The 22,276-nt window shown below is 36.4% G+C and overlaps 1 protein-coding gene across 1 annotated transcript; it reads right to left on the minus strand.

Annotated features, from left to right (window-relative positions):
• Positions 1-447: 447 nt before the first annotated feature.
• Positions 448-14,277, minus strand: LOC143247606 (N-glycosylase/DNA lyase-like). Its single transcript, XM_076495930.1, has 6 exons — positions 14,122-14,277; positions 5,686-6,132; positions 2,696-2,978; positions 2,000-2,144; positions 1,428-1,477; positions 448-931 (listed from the first exon to the last, which is right to left on the minus strand). The coding sequence occupies exons 1-6, from the start codon at positions 14,196-14,198 to the stop codon at positions 878-880; spliced, it is 1,056 nt and encodes a 351-aa protein (XP_076352045.1). The 5' UTR covers positions 14,199-14,277; the 3' UTR covers positions 448-877.
• Between the last annotated feature and the right edge of the window lie 7,999 nt (positions 14,278-22,276).

A 22,276-nucleotide genomic window follows, 5' to 3' on the forward strand; every position in this document is an offset into this window, starting at 1 on the left:
TAGTGTCATGTTCCACACCAGGAATGTAGAATGTGAAGTTAAACAGTTTTAAAATAACTGTTAAACAGTTTGGATGCCACATATGCCTTTTCTTCTCTTACACAATGTTCCTTTTTACAGCTACAGTGTCTTCACACTTATACCAAGAAAAGATGACACAAACATTACTTATACTGTGGCCATACTAGAATTTTGGATGGCACGAAATCATAAAATATTTTAAAATTTGTAGCCTGTTTTCTTGCCTTGGTTTTACAGCAATAAAGGTTAGTAAAATAAACATCAAACATTCTGTCAGACGCAAATAAATGTCTACATGCAGTACTTTACGAACCCACGATAAGATATTTCATGGTAATTAACTCCTGCCGACAGGAATTTAAGATTCTGGCATGAACTATAAGATGTTGAATAAAATTAATGCACTCACACTAGAAACATATGCAGTTATTAATTAAAAAATGTTATTTATTTTCATTACAAGGTGACTTTGAAATTTAACTAAATCTTTCTACACAAAACTAATTCCTCTTTCACAATATTAAGTTTGTGTTCAACCAGTAAGTTTCAACATTTCTTATGTTGAACACTGTAGCTCTAATGACAATTCTAATATAGTTAACAATACAAAAATAATTCTTTCATACTAATCCCAATCAATAATTCTTAGTTATTTTATAAGTGAAAAATTAAGCAGTTCTGTATATTGTTTTTAATGAATTCAAAGCAAAGAACGACGGTACCAAAAATAATACATCAAGCTGTCACAGTGTACAGAATTCAACACACAGATTATGTAGCTATTAAAATCCTTTATCATTAGAAACGTACAGATTCATTAAATTATTAGTTTGTTAATTAAAAGTCACAAAGTTGTTTATTTGGAAATTCTCTTCTCTTTAAACTTCTTCAGATCTGCCGAAAATAGCACCTGGTTTAACACAACAGTAAAAAATATTAAGTATCATTACATAAAACCTATGGTTAACCTATTAAAAAAAAGCTTTTTATCATATATTCTGTGCTATAAATAACTTATCAGAGAGAAACGCAAATTACAAATGAAACTGAAAACAGATCGATATAGCAAAGACCTATAACTTTGCTTACAGCACATGAAGTATCAGGACCTCTGAAATATTCATCATGTCAAAAAACTAATTATCTTTTAGTATATGATTTCACGACTCATTTGATGACACATCCAGCAACAAAAATCAGTCTGCTACCATTTCTGATGACACATCCAGCAACAAGACTCAGTCTACTACTACTTCTGATAGGTATAATCAACACCATCTGGATTTTTGTTTTCCACAAACACTTTCCTTTCTTTAATTATCACCCTCTGGCAAATATTAATGCAATTATTCTGGTACATAAGAAAAGTTAGTACAAGAGAAAAAACAGAACAAAACTATACTTACGGAATGAGCCCAGCCTGCATAATCTCCAAATCGCTCCCTAAAAAAGTTACCTGTAGCAAGAAAACATTAATGAATGAAAGCAAACACTCAATATAAATTTACTTTCATTTGCTAACATGTACAGCACTCTTCTATTCCCACTAATATGGAAATACCTACTTATTTTTTAGTAATATGCAAATATCAGATGTTCATGCATTTTACTACAAACAGCTCTAGATTAACATTCTAGGTTGGTTATGTACAATAAGCACAATTGGGTTAACAGAATTGCACATCCTTACCCAAACCCTAAATGAATGTAAAATCTAAAAGGCTTTAGTAACTACTGAATAACAATTTTGATTGAAAAAAATGTGATATAAATATTTGAGCTATATTAACTAGTAAAAGTTTATTTCATTAAAAGATTACAAAACTGTACCACCTCAATGTACTTAAAAATTTAATATTCACATAAAAACAGAGTAAGTACATGATAAACAAAATCAGTTTAACACTAAAAACAAATGATGAACATAGAACCACAATGACAATTTGGAGAACAAAAACAGGTATTACCAGTCACTCACCAACTTGTGAGTATACCTTATCCGTTAGTGATTTTGTAGCCTTTAAATGATGAAGATAATCTCGAACAGTGATCTGCCAAACATGAGTGTCAATAGGTATTGCACCCGGTTTGTCTAAGGACATCAAGCATACACAGTCTGCTACCTACGTGTTAACAAAGATAAATAATTACTTTCAAAACTGAGGTTTCATATAAAAACGATTTTCTTTTCTCTTTCACTTTGAAATCCACAAGAAGTTCGACAATTACAAATACAAACTATATCCACAATCCATTAATAATCAGTTGATTAAATAATAACGTCAACTGCCACTAAAACATAAGCCAATAAAAGTGGATTTACTTGCGATACCTTCCAGGTTTTCTCTAAGAATGCCATAACAGCAACAAAGTATATGTTACTAGATCCAGAATAAAAACTGATTCAATAATTTTCTTAAAGAATTATTTAATATTGTTTTAGTCAGCATTAGTTTTATTATAACTGTGCAATAGATAAGTATACTTCCATGGAATTTAAGCTTTTGACAGAATTAAGAAAAACAGTGGATACTTTTATGGAACGATACAGGTACAGACTTATTAGTAAAAGTACGACATTCTCCATAGAGATATTTTTCCATCTTACTCTTAACTAGCAGTTTAAAACAGTTGAGTAGTATAGAAGCTTACAAATAATCAAAAAGAATTGAACCTTTGCTCCAACTCCTGGGAGTTGCATCAAAGCAGTTCTAGCCTCTTCATAAGGAATTTTTCTTAGTGATTCCAGCCACTCAGGTGAAAGGTTCTTCGTGATATGTTTTGCTGTTGAGCTAATATATTTAGCTCTGTATCCAAACCCCAGTTTCACAAGTTCTTGTTCTACAGTCTCACCTGCAAGAGCTTCTAACGAAGGAAAATTATAAAACAGCCTTCCATTCACTTCAAGTAGTTTGGATCCATATTTTTCACACAGTTTTTCTACCATACTTGTAATTCTGGAACAGATAAACATTCCTTAAAAAAAAGTAGAACTCTTGGTGGAATGGGGTAACTGGAATCATTTTGGATATGGTTACAATACAGTGATGACTTGTATTATCTAAAATACTTTCAAAGTTGTATCAAAGTAAGCATGAGAACTATTTAAGTAATTTGGTTTGATTTTTTAAACATTTTTTATAAATTCCTACTACAAGTCTTGAAATATTGAATGAACTTGAACAACAGAACTATAGACCTAAAAACCCTATAACTATATACAGTAAAATGTCTTTGTATGCTGAAATTACATATACTTTTAAGGCTCCAATAATGTTAACATCAGAACCTTATGCACACCATTCCACTGTTATAAAAATCCTAGTTATGATTTTTGTAGCATTAAGGTGTCTTTTCACCAAGTTTTCTATAGACTTCAGTTCACTGTGTTTCTAAGAATGATGGAATCTGCCTGTACTTGTTAGTAGTCAAGGTTCCATCACTTTTTGTAGAATGCTGCCTCAAACTCTCAGCGGTCTGTCACCACTCTATCCTGTAGATGTACATTTACTACTACTACTGCATTCATCTTTCTACTATCAAACAACCTGTTAGTTATTGTTTCCAAACAGTTTGAGTTTGGATCAATCTGCAAGTAACTTATGTCTCTAATCTTGTTCATTTCACATGTATGGTTCAATGCCCATTTCAATCTTCTGGTCACATTTTTATTAGCAGTGATGTTCAAACCTCAACTGAAAAAAGGTCATGCTAACTTGGACCTTCTGGTCTCGAAATTCATACCTATTGTAAAGAATATACCTTGAGATACTTTTAACATCACTTTTAGGTGAGTTTTGGTTTTCAACCACATCCATTATTAACAGTGTTGGTTTCACACACACTTCTTTAGACTCTTCTATATATCTTAACCACTTCCATTATTAACAGTGTTGGTTTCACACACACTTCTTTAGACTCTTCTATATATCTTAACCACTTCCATTATTAACAGTGTTGGTTTCACACACACTTCTTTAGACTCTTCTATATATCTTAACCCCTTCCATTATTAACAGTGTTGGTTTCACACACACTTCTTTAGACTCCTCTATATATCTTAACCACTTCCATTATTAACAGTGTTGGTTTCACACACACTTCTTTAGACTCCTCTATATATCTTAACCACTTCCATTATTAACAGTGTTGGTTTCACACACACTTCTTTAGACTCTTCTATATATCTTAACCCCTTCCATTATTAACAATGTTGGTTTCACACACACTTCTTTATGTTAACCACTTCCATTATTAACAGTGTTGGTTTCACACACACTTCTTTATGTTAACCACTTCCATTATTAACAGTGTTGGTTTCACACTCACTTCTTTAGACTCCTCTATATATCTTAACCACTTCCATTATTAACAGTGTTGGTTTCACACTCACTTCTTTAGACTATTCTATATATCTTAACCACTTCCATTATTAACAGTGTTGGATTCACACTCACTTCTTTAGACTCTTCTATATATCTTAACCACTTCCATTATTAACAGTGTTGGTTTCACACTCACTTCTTTAGACTCCTCTATATATCTTAACCACTTCCATTATTAACAGTGTTGGTTTCACACTCACTTCTTTAGACTCTTCTATATATGTTAACCCCTTCCATTATTAACAGTGTTGGTTTCACACACACTTCTTTAGACTCTTCTACATATGTTAACCCCTTCCATTATTAACAGTGTTGGTTTCACACTCACTTCTTTAGACTCTTCTATATATGTTAACCACTTCCATTATTAACAGTGTTGGTTTCACACACACTTCTTTAGACTCTTCTATATATCTTAACCCCTTCCATTATTAACAGTGTTGGTTTCACACACACTTCTTTAGACTCTTCTATATATCTTAACCCCTTCCATTATTAACAGTGTTGGTTTCACACACACTTCTTTAGATTCTTCTATATATCTCAACCACTTCCATTATTAACAGTGTTGGTTTCACACACACTTCTTTAGACTCTTCTATATATCTTAACCACTTCCATTATTAACAGTGTTGGTTTCACACACACTTCTTTAGACTCTTCTATATATCTTAACCCCTTCCATTATTAACAGTGTTGGTTTCACACACACTTCTTTAGACTCTTCTATATATCTTCTGCTAAAACATGAGAATCTTGCTGCAATTTTTTTTACATATAATATCTTTGACCAGCCAAAACTTTAATTTCTACATACTTGTCATATGATATTTCCGTTCCAAGAGCCTTCACTGGATTTACAACACTAGTGCATACAGTAGGACTACTTGTACTATTTTAAGCTATATAACAGTAAGGTACTTTCAGATTGGTCGAAATGATAACCAATCACAGTGTAAACTATTGACACATGATTGTACTCTGGTACATTTTCACACAATAAAACAGTTATATTCCAGTAATATTTGTTACTTATATTCCTTTTCCTTAACATTTCCATAATTATTTCCAATAGTATACATGTAACTTAAAAAAAATTGTAAGAAAAGAGTACTAATGACCCACACAACAATTACGTTACATGAACTTGCCAAGAAAATCCCCTTTTAAAATAATTTTGCATTGTGCTTTCAACTACAGCACTAAACACACACATACAAATGCACCGTAGATTACGTTTGACATATTTACACACACACACACACACACACACACACACCTGGCAATATTATTGTTTGAAGAGCAAATGAAAGAAATAAGGTTTTCTGTAGGATCTTGTCGGAGTATTCTAACACCTGGAAACTGCTTGGCTATCTTACAAAAGTTTTCATCAACTTTTGTCCATTGGTCATATAACTTAACAAGACTGATATTTAACTGAAAATAGTCCTTTAAAATATTATGATATGTGTTATCCTGATTGTTATCTGTAACAGAAATTACAGTTTTGGACAATTTGTTTAGAGGATTGTTAGCTCTTTCTTTTGTCCGTGTGTTTGGTTTTCTTTTCTTATTAGGAACCACATTATCTCCTTCTGGAATTGAGCAACTTTCTTCACTTGGTTCATTGTGAACTTTGTAAAGAAGGTTTCCTTTGTCATCTTGTTTGATTGACCACACATATCCAGCAAGACTACTCATCCACTCATCTTCATTTTTCCACCACCTACGAAACAAGAAAGAAATACCAATGTTTTAATATAATAAAAATATATCAACATATCAAGTAAATTGTAGTTACGTAAATCACATATAATTTAAGAACTACCATATATTGTACCAAGTGCATGTCATAATGGTTCTGCTTGAATGAACATACTGATTGTATGTTGGGTCTGAAATAACCGTCTTTGTACCCTATGCAGTGCCTTAACTGTATACAAAAAAATTTGCAAAGAGTTAACATATGGCACCAGTATTTGGAAGAAGAAATCAATTTAATAGCACTCCATAAATAAACTTTGATAAAAACAGTGTTTAACACTACATACTAAGTTTTGTTGTCAGGACACAGCCCAAAAAAACAGAGAACTGTTAGTTAAACAGAGAGTATGCACAAAAGATTTAAGTGATGCCAGCTGGACTCTCCAGTAAACACTGTCAAGTATATACACCCTAAATCATGCTGGTTGGGCTTTCCAGTAAACACTGTCAAGTAGATACACCCTAAATCATGCTGGTTGGTTGGTTGGTTGATTTGGTGTTTTATGGCACAAACCAGCTAGGCTCTCTGTGCCAAACATATGGTGAAAAGTTAAAATTAAAGTAAATTCAGTAAAATTCATAACAGAAAATTAAGGTAAAACAAAACAAAGTTTAAAATAAAACATAAATAACATAAAACCAATGTTTACATCTAATGTACAGCATTAAGAGAAAAACTATAGTAATACAAGTTGTAAAGGACTTTCTGTATCATAACTGTAATAATCATTACTCACCAGGAAGAACAACAGGTAAGTATAAAAACCATCAATCACCTGAAGTTGGCCTTTCCAGTACTGTTCCAAGTTATTTGACGTTGTGGCCATTTTCAAAAAGGAAAGTAATAAAAAGGTTTTAAAAGATGTGTAGTAAAATTATAATAATAACTCGCCAGGATGACTAACGGGTAGTTCAAACAGCAGCGTTAATCACCTGAAGTTGACCTTTCCAGTCCTGGTTCTGAGTTATTTGACATTACTGCCAGTTTCTAATTTCAAATTGAACTAGATGAACTGTGATTTTTGAAAGGGAGCCACATTAAAAAGGTGTAATGTTTAAATTAAAAAACTTAAATGGTATTAAAAAAGTTAATGGCCTTTGGAAAACTAAAAACATTGCCAAGGTGGACAGAGTCACCATCACCAATAACACTGTCTAACGTTATGGACAAACCTTGGGACAGAACATGTTTAAAATGGTGTCATTGTTGAGAGTCATAACGATGACAAGAAAGTAAAATGTAGCTTATTGTGATCTGAGTGTTACACAGACTACACAATGGTGCATCAGTTCCTGATAAAAGAAAACGATGAGTTAAAAAACTGTGACCAACGTGTAGTCTAGTCAGAACAACTTCCTCTTTCCAATCCTTATGAAAGCAATTTATTTGGAAAAGTTTGTTTTCACATTGCTCACTCCAAGTGAACTGCCAACTGGCACAGAGCCAAGTCTTGAATACAGGACCATAGTCCATGTATGAAACAGGCACAGCAGTCATAGTGCCAGAGCAGATGGACGTAGCTGTGGTGTCGGCGACCTTGTTCCTGCAAATACCAATGTGGCCCAGTATCCAAAAAAATTGGACAGGAGTAGATGTTAAAGAGAAATGGGCTAGTCAGTTTTGAATATCAGCGAAAACAAGGTGTGAACCAATGTGAAGCAATTTCAGGGCCAGTAGAAAACTAAGCAAGTCAGTATAAATAGTGCAGTTTGAGTACTGCTTAGCTTCTATGTGATCCAGGGCAAGAGAAATGGCATACAGTTTAGAAGTGAACACAGAAGGCGTAGAGGGAATTCTGTGCAACCATGAAACCACACAGTCACCCGATTTTGAATCATCCATAGAAATGGGAGTAAAAGGATGGTTCGAAAGAAATTCAGCAAATAAGACAGTACTTCCAGTCAGGAGTATCTGCTTTACTCAGATGACTTAAAGAAAGATCACATTTGGGGATTGTAATTAGCCATGTTGAAATGGGCTGACCAGTGAATACAACAATGTCATCCATGGACAGACCCAATTCATCCTATTATGCCTGGACACGAAGGCCAAAAGGAGCAATGGCAGATTGTCTGTTCTGAAAAAGCATGGCCCACAGAGGAAGGAAAACACAATCCCAGGTGGGATGCTTTGGTAAGGAACGAAGTTTTGAAGCATATAGTAAAGACAGTTGCAAATGGCAAAGGTGCAAAGAAGGTTCATGAGACTCTATGTACAAGCTCTAACTGGGGAAGTACAGAAAGCCCCAGTGTTGAGCCGAAGTCCTTGATGATGAATAGGGTCCAGCATCTTTAAGGCCGATGGTCTGGCAGAACCATGGACCAGTGATCCATAGTCAAGTTTCAATCGAATAAGAGCACAATATATCTTTAGCACAGAATGTTGATCAGCTACCCAAGTGGTGGTAGAAAGGACACAGAGGATGTTCAGTGCTCTTGTACATTTGACTTATAGCTGCTTGATGTGTGGTATAAAGGTCAGTTTATGGCCAAAGATAAGTCCCAAGAACTTTGTCTCAGGGACCACAGGCAGCAGAATTTCACCGATACAGAGTTCAGGATCAGGGTGAATACCCCATTGGCAGCAAAGGTGCACGCAAACGGTTTTAAAGAGAGAGAAGGTAAAGCCATTTGCTATGGTCCACTTCAGTACACAATTGAGGGCAGTCAGTAGCTGCTGCTCAATATACCTCATGTTCAACAACTGATATGACATATGAAAGCCGTGGACATAGAGCCCATTTACAACAGTGAGAGGAAGTTGTTCAGTGATAACATTAATTTTATACTGAAAAATGTGACACTCAGAACACAGGCTTGAGGGACTCCAAGTTCCTGTACAAAAGAACGGGAAAGTGTCGAACTCACACGAACTTGGAATCTCCTGTCCATTAAAATTTTTTTAATAAAAATGGGCAAATGGCCATGTAACCAATATATATGGAGGTTTTACAAAATGCCATATCTCCATGTTGTATCATAAGCCTTCTCAATGTCAAAGAATATTGATACAAGATGTTGTTGTTTGAAAAAGGCTTCTCTGATTGATATTTCAAGTCAAATCAGGTGGTCCATGGTTGAGTGCTGTCATTGCAACCCACACTAGATGGGCAAGAGGAGGTTGTTTGATTCGAGGAACCAAAGAAGATGAGCATTAACCATCCTTTCTAAAGTTACAGAGACAGTTCATCAAAGCAACTGGATGGTAGTTGGAAGGAATCTTGGGATCCTTCCCTGGCTTAGAGAAAAGTAGGACAATAGCCTGGTGCCAGAGATCAGGTAAAACATTCTCCTGTCAGATCCATTTAAAAACAATCAGAAGAATAGCAAGAGAAGCACAAGATAGATGGCATAGCATGTCATAGTGTATATCATCAGGTCCAACCAATGTACTGCCAGACCAATGAAGGGCCGGTTTGAGTTCCACCAGTGTAAAGGGATGATTATAGTCATAGAGACAATCAGCTCAAAAGGAAAGAGGTGATTGTTCTGCCCAAGTCTTGATGGCTAAGAAGGTGGAAGAAGAAGCAGAAGTACTAGACACTTGGCAAAAGCTTTCACCTAGTCCTAGAGTATCAGCGATGCTCCAGGTGTCAGCTACTTGGCCATTAGAGAGCAAGAACAAGAGGGGGACAGAATTATATTGCCCATTGTCCTTTTGAATCTTGTCCCATATGACTTTGGAACTGGTGATAGAAGATATGCTGGTTGTGAACCTAATCCAAGATTCCTTCTGGCTTTGACGTATTACCCACCGAGCATGTGAACGGGCCTGCTGGAAAGCAATGAGGTTCGAGAGTGTGGGATATCTAAGGAAAGTATCCCAGGCCTGTTTTTCAACCTTCTGTGCCATGTGGCAGGCAGGATTCCCACATGGACGAGGATATAGTGGAAAACGTGTTTAGGTTTCAGAAATATATTGAGCAGCTGCTTGTATAATACAGTCAGTTACTGCTGTCACACAGTTGTCTATTGATGGCAGGATCAAGTTTTGCAAGACAAGTGAAAGAGGAACAGTTTGCTTGATCAAGCTTCCACCAGGGCCCATGGGTCGGGTGGCATTTAGCATGGCCTATCTCTCTCAAAATTATAGGAAAAGGATCACTGCCTCATGGATTATTGTCAATCCTTCATGAAAAATGGGAGAATAATGAAGGAGAGCAAATTAAGAGATCAATAGCAGTAAAGGACTGACTAGGTGCATGAAAATAAGTAGAAGAACCAGTATTGAAAAAAGAAAGGCTGTGATCAAAGAGCATACACTCTACAGGGCAACCCCTCCTATCAATATCAGCACTTCTCCAGAAGGGATGATGTCCATTAAAGTCCACCAGGATGAAAAACAGACAGCAACTGTTCAATGAGAGCATTAAGGTCTGACTGATCATTGGTCTCTCCAGGTAACAGGTAGAGAGAACAAAGAGTGATGGTATGACCCAAGAAAACACGGATGGCTATGGCCTCCAAGAGTGTGTCGAGTGGCAAAGACAGGTCAGGCACCTGCTGATCAACCAACAGTGCCACCCCTCCATGCACTCATCCATCATACAGTCTGTCATTTCTGTACAAAGAAAACTGATGAAAGGTGACTGTATCAGTAGGTTTCAGAAATATTTCCTGTAAGGAGAGACATACAGGATGGTAGGAAGCAATCAATGTTTTGATGTCATCCAGATTAGAATATAAACCTCGAAATTTCCATTGTATCAAGGTGGTCATTTTTATTTACGTGTAGGTGAATTTGGTAGAGAACCCTTCTATTTATGACCATGTCTTTTTCTTTACTGTCTTTATTCAAGAGAGGCAGGTCTTTGCTGGTGGAAGAAGATTACAGTGACTGAGGATGTAAACAAATGATCGTTTTGCATCATGGGGTTGAAGATGTGTCCAAGTAAATGCTTGTACCTAAAACCAAAGGAAGGGGTCTTGGGATTTATTGGAATGTATTGAAGGGACAGAGATGGAGATTGAAATTGATTCATCAACCTTTATAACCATATAGGTCAAAAGACTTTTCATTTGTTTTGAGAACTATTCTTTTGGAGGCACAGAGAGATCTGTCTGTACTCCCACTGTAGTAGTGGAACAGAGTACAGCAGCATATGTCCGAGATGAAGTGGCAGACAGCAACTTCCGAGCCTCAGGATAAGTAATGTTATGAATCGTTTTTAAAAGTTGCACCTCTTTTACTTCCAACCACTTAGGGCAAGAATGAAAATAGGACAGGTGAAAGCCTTTGCAACTGATGCAATGAGGGTCCATTTCACACTCATAAGCATCATGGTCTTGCCACTGCAACGAGCACATGTCAAGGAACCATGACATGATGTCTTCGAGTGACCGAACTGTTGACACCGGAAACATCGGAGAGGGTTTGGAATGTATGGCTGTTGTCTGTAATTAAGATAACCTGCATCAATGGTGGCAGGTGGACGTGATAACATAAATGTGAGAATGAGGACATTGGTCGGCATCATAATTCCATCTTTGCGAGTGGAGATGCACCTCACTGCAGAAACTCCTTGGGTGGAGAAACCAGCAAAAATCCCGGACTCTGGGATATTCTTCAAATACCTCTCAAGAATAACTCCTCATAATGAATTTAAAGTAGCATGAGGTTTATCCTCAATAGGTATATACCCAATTGCCTTTGAATGCAAAAGGAGTTCACTGTGTTGAGATGTGGATGTTTCCACCAATATGTCACCAGATCAAAGCTTCTTTACTGACTTAAGAGAGCCAGCAAGTCCCTTCTGAATGAAAAAGGGTGACATTTGCTAGAAAGATTTGTCTGAAAGTAAATGCAATATAAGAATATGAGGTACAACAGATGATACAAATGATGAGGACTGCTGCTCAGAATCTTCAAGATGTGGTCATTTACTTGTAGACTATTTTTTCATTATTTTATTAAGATTTTTAATTGGAGTATCCATAATGAAAAAAGGAAAATTTCAGTGCCCACTGACCTCACCCACCATAAAGCCCTATGAGGGGATGCACAACAACATCAAACAAGGGCATTGCAGCAAAGCCAGGGTTTCATTAACACTATACCCAAACACCAACATCAAATACGATGTCCACAATACCTTTTGAGAATATGAAACACTAGTACTTGGTTGACCCTAGCCCAAGTGGACCAGCCGACTGACCCAAGGGGGCCACCCCAATGGTGCCCATCTACAGGAATCCAAGCCCAAAGTGGTGTATTAGGGTTGGATCCCTCAACCACCAGGATCCTCTCCTTTTCTTCATGGGTCATCATGCATGGCAAACACGTGGGTGGATGTTTAGATCCCAGAGGAGGTAAACAGAAAGAATAGAACCTTCCCTAAAAGGGCTCCCTCATCACATACAGGAATCCACATTGAGAGGCATACTGGTTGGACTCTCCAGTAAACACAGTCAAGTAGATACACCCTAAATCATGCTGGTTGGACTCTCCAGTAAACACTGTCAAGTAGATACACCCTAAATCATGCTGGTTGGACTCTCCAGTAAACACTGTCAAGTAGATACACCCTAAGTCATAAGATCAAGACAGGTACATTTGAAAATAGGAAAGGAAGAGGCAGAACACCTAAACTCAATGGTTTGATGTCAAGTATCTTCATTTACACAGCCTTCATGATAGAAGGAAGACTACAACTGTTCTCAACCATCAGATAAACTATCATGTACCAAATGACAGAAGTGGTCAGATCTACAGTATCAAGACACTCAATGAGAATGGAATGTTTAGTCGTGTAGCAGTTAAAAAAACCTTTACTCCAACCTCCAAATATTTTCAAGAGACTGAAATTTTGTAAAAAGTACTAAAATGGGACTGTTGATGATTAGAAAAGGGTTATTATGGACAGAAGAGTACAAGTTTGAAATATTTGGTTCAAAGTGTATGTTGTACATTCTGCAGAAGCAAAGTGAAAGATACCTCAAAGCATAGCACTCATCATGAAGAACAAAGGAAACAGTGTAATGGTTTGGGGTGTTTTTCTGCTGAGGCAACAGAATACATTGGTAAAATAGATGGAATAACAGACCAGTACCATTGGATACTGATCTGTGATGGTATATCAGTGGTTCGTGTATCATTTGTGAAAACTTCTACTACCAAGAAGATAATGACCTCAAACACTTGTCCAACCCATAGAGAAATTACTTAGCTAAGAAAGAAGCTGCTGGAGTCATTCAAGCTAAACTCAAATACTTCCACCAAGTTTCTGTTGTACTAAATATGAAGATTAATACAATTTTGATGTTTTACCTTCTGTTGTTTGAAAATAGCCTGAAATCTAATTTTTGACTTTGTCTCAACACTTTTGCACAGTACTGTATATATAATTTATATATATGACTGATGCTACATGTAAATTTCTAAGATCAACTATAAGATTTTCATGAAGAAATGTATTATTTCAGTGACACCAATAATCTACCAACATCACTCTGTATCTACAGCTGAGTTAGTGCCGTTTTTAAGTACACTAATACATAAATAAAGTACATGCTAGTAGTATATTAATATACTAAAATAAAAGATACAATTTCCTTTAACTTCACTAAAAATAGTGTAAAATTTTGCCCTGATGATGGTAACACGTTTACCGAAACTAACTGCTTGTAAGTTATATTAAATAACCTTACTTATTATTCTGCCAAAAACCTTTTTATTATTATTATTATTTGGAATTGTTACCCTTAATAATGATACTTTCCTAACCTTCAAATAAACTTACTTGTAATTTGTACAATTCCAATTCAGTTGAATAACTTAATATACATTACTAACACTGATGTGAATTATTCGCTGAAAACTTTACTAACTAGTCATTAAAACCTAATATATTAATACTATTTGTAGTACTAGTTATACCTATATTTAATAATTTCATTTCAGTTTAGAGTTGTTTATTGATACAAAACTTGCTATAACTTAGAAATAAATTACCGAAATGACTGTCCACAAGCAAGAGTAACATCTAGGTTCAACTCTTTAAAATTACATGATATGGTTCTCCAAATCATTTTCAAAATGTTTTAAAACTTAACCCTAAAACTTAGAAATTACATGTTTTCCCTCACTTTATTTAAAAAGTACTAGTTATTAGATGCGTCGCCTGGTGTTAAAAACATATTTTATCATAAATATCGTTAACAGCTTGAGCACTCAACTGATTATCAATGTATGGTTTTTATAAGAAACGTAAGAAAAATATATTGAGAAGCATGTTGATTTGTAGTTTCATTCCAAGCATATATCTTACTCTGATAAAAAAAAAAAAGCTATTATCCATGCTAGCTTCTTTTACTACTGATGGAATGCAGCAGTTTAAATACTAACATTTTATTGGCATTTACTACAAAATGTCAGGTTCGTTTTGAATTTCGTGCAAAGCTACACATGGAGTAGCTGCTTCCCCTTTAATCTTTCACTGCTAAGTTAGGGAAAAGGACAACCCAAGAATAATGTAATTGATTGTGCTGTTATAACGCTCCCACAACTGAAACGGCGATCATGTTTAGCGGGATATTGATTCGAACCTACGATCCTCAGATTGCGACACCAGCCCCATAACCATGCTGGATACCATAACTGTAAAAGCTGTAACTTATAATAAAATAACATATGCAAAAAAAAATGTCTGTTTGATTCATAAGAAATCCAACAAACTATTTCGTTTGGTTGTGTGAGAATGTTTCGTCTGCGAGAATTCGAGTTCCTAACCACCTGCCCCAAAAATGTACTAAAATATTACATAATAACCTAGTATATATACAAAATAAATAACGCATTATGTATTTTTTAGTTAAAACTTAATACATATTGTGTTAAATTTGTGATTTTTAATGTGCTAAAATTTGCACTTTAATTTTAAAAAATACAATATTCTAGACTTTTAAAATATCAACAAAACTTATCAAATAGTTTATTAGGATAAGGATTGAGTCCGAAGCCCGCCGATAAGAGGCAACTTCTGCGGGTAAATGAAATCCTGTTGTGTCTTACACCACTTATAGGCCTGTGGCGGATATTTCGCGTTTATCATCAGTAAACCAACCTGGAAAAAAATAGAAAAAATAAATACTATTTTAATAAATGTAAAAATATTAGAATCTTATTCATTACTTGCACAAATATTTAATTGCTGCAGTTTTGAAAAATCAATGACACGAAACATTGACGAAACTTTGTAAAATAGACGGCAACTGTTTATTGTGGAAAAACAAGTGGGGCCTGGCATGGCCTAGCGCGTTAAGGCGTGCGATAATCTGAGGGTCGCGGGTTCGCGCCCGAGTCGCGCCAAACATGCTCGCCCTCCCAGCCGTGGGAGCGTTATAAGGTGACGGTCAATCCCATTTTTCGTTGGTAAAAGAGTAGCCCAAGAGTTGGCGGTGGGTGGTGATGACTAGCTGCCTTCCCTCTAGTCTTACACTACTAAATTAGGGACGGCTAGCACAGATAGCCCTCGAGTAGCTTTGTGCAAAATTCCAAAACATACAAACAAACAAACACAAGTGTAGAGGATGACGTTTCGAAAGTCTTCCGCCTTTCGTCGTTCTCTACAGTTGTGTCTCCACAACAAAAAGTTGCCATCCATTCTACAAAGTTTCATCATGAATACTTTACCTAAACAATCTATCAAAGAACACAAGATATTATCTACACGACTGCAGGTGTATGGCGAAGACAGTTCAGCCTATAAGTGTCTGTTAAACATCTTTGGAATATATTGCTTACGACCGTGATGCAAAGTAAGATGGTATGTGCCAGCTCTCTCTCTTATGGTTATTTGGGTATTAGTGTTTATATACCCTGGAGCAGGGGCGTAAATCCTGAAGGGATGGGGTATACATCCCCCTTCATTTTAGGTGGGGGGTATGGTGCATACAATCATTCCCCCTGCAGTTTCGTCTGTTGAATTGTTTTATTGCGACACAGGGCTACAAATTGTGTGTTTGTTCTTGTGATTCTCGTGTTAGTACAAATCGAATTACATAATTAGGCCTAGATGTAGGCTTTATCAGTAGCTGAAATGTAAATCTTTAATATAGGCGTGCTTCTAAGCTCTTCGATCTAAGCGATAGTTCGCAAGTATCAGTCAGTAGGCCTAAGTATACATGCAAGGCTTGCAAGCACTATCACAGAATCTACCTTCGTCTTGTACGTAGTGTAAGATTAAGTAAAATTTTCATCACAACAGATTGAACAGAGCATGAAATTCGAAAATATTACTCGCAAGTGTAAACTCCTGTGATCTAGATCTGGCAGGCCATTTGTAGCTTGTAGCTGCATCAGTCTTATGTGTATATTATGCGGTTTTTCTACGCCATTTGTTCTTATGCATGTCTAGCAGGTTTTATTGTCGAGCGCCTTACTCTCCTTAGCTGCCGAAGTCGCTGACCATAGTGTACGTTTAGTGTACAGTTAACGACAGGTTCAGGCCGCTCGGATCCAGACTCGCCCTACATCAACCCCCTCCTCTCCCTTTAGTCTGAGCCTCGATTTTACAACAGGGCTCATTAGTCCTGTACTTGTGGCCCTTGTTAATCCATGAAATTTCAGATTATCACTGCACTCTAATAAAGTGCTGGTGCTTTATGGTAAAAGAACAATATATTCTCTTATCATAAATGGTAACAATATTGTATTTTCTTGTATAATTAGAACACAAAAGGAGCGATTTCAACGGCCTGAAGCCTCTACTCGAATTGTATTGCTAGTTTTTGTTTAGGTGTTTTTATTTAATAGACATTATATCACAATGTGTTTGCCTTTTGATGAGCTTTAACAGGAATATAATATATTTGTGATTGTCTAAGTATTTTTCGAGAAACTTGCAATTACTTGTGTTGTAACTAGCATCCATCATTGTCCCAGCGATGCCCAGGCGGTCAGTCGGCTCGGTAGTTACTGTGAGGTTCGCGCCTTCGACTTAAATACATTGTACAGTTCAGTCCTACTTCCATTCTGTTCTATCTTCGTTCGTTGTACGTTAGAGTTTTTCAATAAAGACTGTATTTTAGCCTGTTGAGTCATCTTGGAAACAGATTCCAATTATGACAAGCAAGTGTCTGAAACTTTCCGATGTTAGACAGTTCTACAAGCCAGTTACTAGTACTACAAGTGACAATGCAGATGCAGGTAATCCAACAACCTCAAGCAAAGTAATAGAAACTTGCCATACAGAGAAAATACCATGTTCATCAGAGGACGAATCTGAAAATGCTTGTGCAACTATTGCATATCATGAACCACCAGATAGTTCTGCAGTTTGTGCAGTAATGAAAAATCTGACACTCCACAGATACAGTGAGGAAAGCCATATCATCCAGATGCACAACTAATACTTCGACAGAAAACAAAATATCAACTTCCAGGCAAGTGGTTTGATGAGTTCCCATGGCTGCACTTCGACAATCAGACTCAAAAAGTCATATGCTTTCATTGTACCAAGGCGGAAAATAGAGGCCTTTTTACAGGGAAATAGGAGAGGCCAGTGGAGTATACCTTCATATCCACCGATTTTTGCAACTGGAAAAAGGCAAAACAGAAATTCAACGAACACCAATCCTCCTCTCAGCACAGATTCGCTATATCTGCAGAAGGTTCACTTGATGTAACTCCAGTGACTATCCAGCTACATGATGGAAAAAAGAAGCAGCATGAAGAATACAAAAGAAGTCTAGCCAAAATATTCAGAAGTTTACGTTTCTTACTGCGTCAAAGTTCAGCATTACGTGGACATACTGATACGGAGGGGAACTTCCTGCAGTTAATGAAGCTCCTGGAAGAAGAAGATCCTGAGTTGACAGCCTACTTGTCAAAGAAAACCACATTCACATCACCCCAAGCTCAGAATGAAATAATGAAGATGTTCAGCCATTAAATACTGAGGAACATAGCACACAAAGTGCAGCAAAGTAAAATCTTTGCATTAATGGTTGATGGCACTCAAGATGTTACAGGTGCCGAACAGAAAGCAATATGTGTACGATACGTAGATGAGAACCTTGATATTCATGAGACATTTCATGGTTTGTACAGTGTTTCCAATACAACTGGTGAAACAATATCCTCGACTATACTTGATGTATTGACTAGACTCAATTTACCACTGTCAGGATTAAGAGCACAAACTTATGATGGAGCAGCTAACATGAGTGGTGCGTACAGTAGATGCCAGGCAAAAATAAAAGAGAAGCAACCGTCAGCTTTGTTTTTTCACTGCAGAGCCCACAAGGCTAATTTAATAATGCAACATGCAGTTGAAGCTAGTGAATGTGTTCGAGATTCAATCCAGTGGGTACATGAACTTGGTGTCTTGCTTCAGAGGTCAGGCAAATACAAGACAATATTTGAAAATATTGTATTGTCAAACAGCCACAATGGTCCAGTTGAATACATCTGCCCACTGTGTCCAACACGCTGGTTGTGCCACCTATCCGCAATTACACGTGCTAATGATCACTACAGTGATATTATTGATTCTTTGTTTGAATTAACAAATGAAAAATCAGATGTAGCAGTGGAAGCACGAGGTCTGCTGAACAGATTTGACAAAGGAAAGACAGTTTTAGGATTGTTGATGGCTCAGCATCCATTAGCTGCATTAGAGGAACTAAACCGTGCATTCCAAGCAAAATCAGCGACAGTATCTGGCATAATTGAAACATCTACAATGACAGTTGAGCAATTGCAAGTATTGCGAACAGAGGTAAATTACAACAAGATATTTGATGAAGCTGAGAAAAAGGTAACTTCCCTAGATCTGGTGCCTATTGAACTACCACGCATTCGCAGACCCCCCAGAAGGATCACAGGTGATGGCTCAGCACACCATTCTGCAACATCTAGAGATTACTACAGAAGCCAATATTTTGAATTTGTGGATACAGTCATAGAAAATCTGACCACTAGATTCAATGCAGACAACAATGACTTGAGACAATATCTGGCACTTTAGAACATGATTACATCTGACAAGATTGACAACTCGGTTATAAACTTCTATCCAGAAATCTCTGCACAACGGCTCGAGTTTCAGTTGCTCATGTTCAAAGGAACAACAAAAGCAGTATCTCTGAAAGGTGTGAAGGATGCTTACTGTAAAATGCATGAAACAAGCCAGCAGATGTTTAGTGAAGTGTTTTTTCTCATGAAAATTTTGCTTGTATGTCCAGTATCCAGCTACGAATGTGAACGCAGCTTTTCTGTATTAAGACGGTTGAAGACGTGGTTAAGGTCAACTATGTCTCAGTGCCGCCTCAAACATGTGGCAGTTTGTCACACTCACAAAGATGAGGTCGACAAGATAAATATAGAAGAGCCTATGAAATAATTCATAAACAGATCATCACAAAAAAGGTCTACGTTTGGAAACATGTGGACAAGAAGAATAAATGAATCTTACTTCAATGAAAAGTATGAATAATTATGTTCTACATTGCATTGATGTGTAATTTTCAAGAGTTCGCAAAGACATTTAATTATTTTTATCAAACAACATGAACAGTTTTTCGGTAGATATAAACTTATCAAGGGCAATTACTAATTTTTTTAATATTTGAAAACATAATTCATGCAATGAAAGTTATCAGTAACCTTTTCAAATATAATGGCCATCTTTTACACTGTGCAGGAATAAATTCATGTGGCAGTTAATTTGTGACACATTTGTCTTTATTCTATTAACATTTTGAAAACTGTTCACAACACCACACTTATACAAACCTACATGGAAACCTTGAAGTATCGTGGTAACAAGATTACTCTGTGACTGCATGTTTACAGCTTTCAGGTTCACGTAATCAGAGATTACCAATTTGCAAATTGAACAGTCCACATAAGTGGTTGCAAAAATCATCTCCCCATCGGGTGTAAAATTCTACGCCCCTGCCCAGGAGGGTCACGTTTTGTCAACCTTTTCCTTTCTATTTGTTTTAGCAACTGTCAAGTGTATTTATACATTGTACACGAGGAGCCGAGTAACCCGCACTTACTCAGGCCCCTATCAGGGTAATGTTCATGTACTATCTACACATACACTTGGTGCAAATAAATCATTTCTCTTTATAGTTCCATAATTATATGCACTATCATTAGATAGGTATCAACTATAGAACATTCACATAAATCACGTTCAATATTTATTTGCTAACTTCTAAACCAGGTGGCTTTTTGTTTTATTTTGAAAATATATACTCACTGGGGAAAGGTGTTCAGGACTATCCTGATCATGTATACAGTATCTGTCAAGTTCGCTTTTCTCCAATATTTGTTAAAATAATTTATTGCACTATGTAGGGGTCAATGTGTTATTGTTTGTGCCTATTCATGCATGAATTCAGATAATGTAGCTCTGGGTATTTTATAAGCTGTTTTAAGTAGTGTGTTTTGTATTATTTGGAGTTTGGCTTATACTGGTTTTTTTTTTTTTACTTACATTTATCCATGCAGGGGCTGTATAGTCAATTACGGGTCTAATAAGTTTTATATATTTTATCAATATTATCTGCCGTTACTCCCCTATTTTTACCAGTTAGACTCCCAGCGTAGTTTGTTCTTCGTCGAATTTTTGTTTTAATATTATTTATGTGGTTTATCCATGTTAATTTAGAGTCAAATGTTAGTCTTAAAAATTTTGTGGATGTAGCAATCTGAAAGAGTGCTCCTTTTATATAGATCTTTGGTTGTGCTACAGTCTTTAAATTCCCTTACAAATTTATGAGCGGTGTCTTTGTTAGAACTGGCACCCTCCCCATGTCTAACCACACTATGTATGCCACTTCTCTTCTTAAATTTTTCAAATCATCCCCTACTAGCCTTAAAGGCATCACTTGTATCAGCACTCGTTCCAGGGGTGTTTTTCAGGAGGTCAGCATGCAACTGCTTTGCTTTCTCACAAATGATGGTCTCAGAAATGCTATCACCAGCTAACTGTTTTTCGTTTACCCAAATCAACAACAGTTTTTCTACCTCTTCCATTGTTTGTGATCTTTGTTTCGTAAGCACTGTCACTACTTTTGCAACATCAGCTACTTTGATGAACTCTTTATTTTTCAGTATGGTGCAGACTGTAGACTTCACCATACGAAACTGTGTAGCAAGGTTAAACACGTGAACATCACTCTCATACTTCGCTATGAGATCTTTTATCACCTCTATTGTGGCTCTAACAACATTTCTTTTTGGTTTGCTGCTTTCATTATCCTTCTTTGACCCCATGGTGGCTCATTTAATCAGAATATTTAGAAAAACAACAAAAAGAAAAACGAGAACGTTCACAGCAGAAATTAGCGGGGGTGTGGACTGAGCGACAGATGCCGGTAAAATGTTTTGGGCAAGTTGACGTGGGCCGAAAATAGTCGAAGGGTCTTTCGGGAGTTCGAGCACCGAGACATTTGTTTCTCAAACAATATGTTCGAAAACTGAATTGTTCGAGAACCGAGGTATCACTAACTTCTTTTTCCGTTAATCACTGCTTATCAGAGAGTGGTTACTTGCACTTAACAGTGTATCAGAGAGTGGTTACTTGCACTTAACAGTGTATCAGAGAGTGGTTACTTGCACTTAACAGTGTATCAGAGAGTGGTTACTTGCACTTAACAGTGTATCAGAGAGTGGTTACTTGCACTTAACAGTGTATCTTGTTTCGAGATGCTGTCCTAAGTAATAGATTCTTGATGTCTCTAAATGACGAACTTGTTAAAGATTTATACTAAAATTAAAAGTTACAACATTTGAATTAACACCCTCATGTTATTAATATGCAAGTTACTCAAAACAAACAAGTAATGAAGACATTGACAATTAATTAAAGTAATTCTTATATAATCTCCTTGGCTCAAGGTTTAAACTCTTGTGGTTATTTACAGTGCCTATGACTGACATTCATTACACACTTTAAATTTCACATAAACTTCCTCTTATATTATTTTGATGTTCAAAAGGTTCACAAACATCTACATTTTTTTGTAATAACTTGTTCTCTGTTTGATATTTGCATATTTTTTTTGCAACACGACTTCATCAAAAATGATTCGTGCAACATTTCGTTAGAAATCTGAGCAGAGAAAAAACACACAAAAAGACTATCATTTTT

This window comes from Tachypleus tridentatus, chromosome 3 (assembly GCF_004210375.1).
Source record: "Tachypleus tridentatus isolate NWPU-2018 chromosome 3, ASM421037v1, whole genome shotgun sequence".
Lineage (NCBI taxonomy): Eukaryota > Metazoa > Arthropoda > Merostomata > Xiphosura > Limulidae > Tachypleus > Tachypleus tridentatus.

What these genes read in the sequence shown, in the direction of transcription:
- LOC143247606 (XM_076495930.1), bottom strand. Translation starts at nt 14,198, where the DNA reads ATGATTTGGAGAACCATATCATGTAATTTTAAAGAGTTGAACCTAGAT. An exon ending in GCTTGTGGACAGTCATTTCG is followed by an intron (nt 6,133 to 14,121) that starts GTAATTTATTTC and finishes CTTGTTTCGTAG; the next exon opens with GTGGTGGAAAAATGAAGATG. An exon ending in ATGCAGGCTGGGCTCATTCC is followed by an intron (nt 932 to 1,427) that starts GTAAGTATAGTT and finishes GTGTTAAACCAG; the next exon opens with GTGCTATTTTCGGCAGATCT.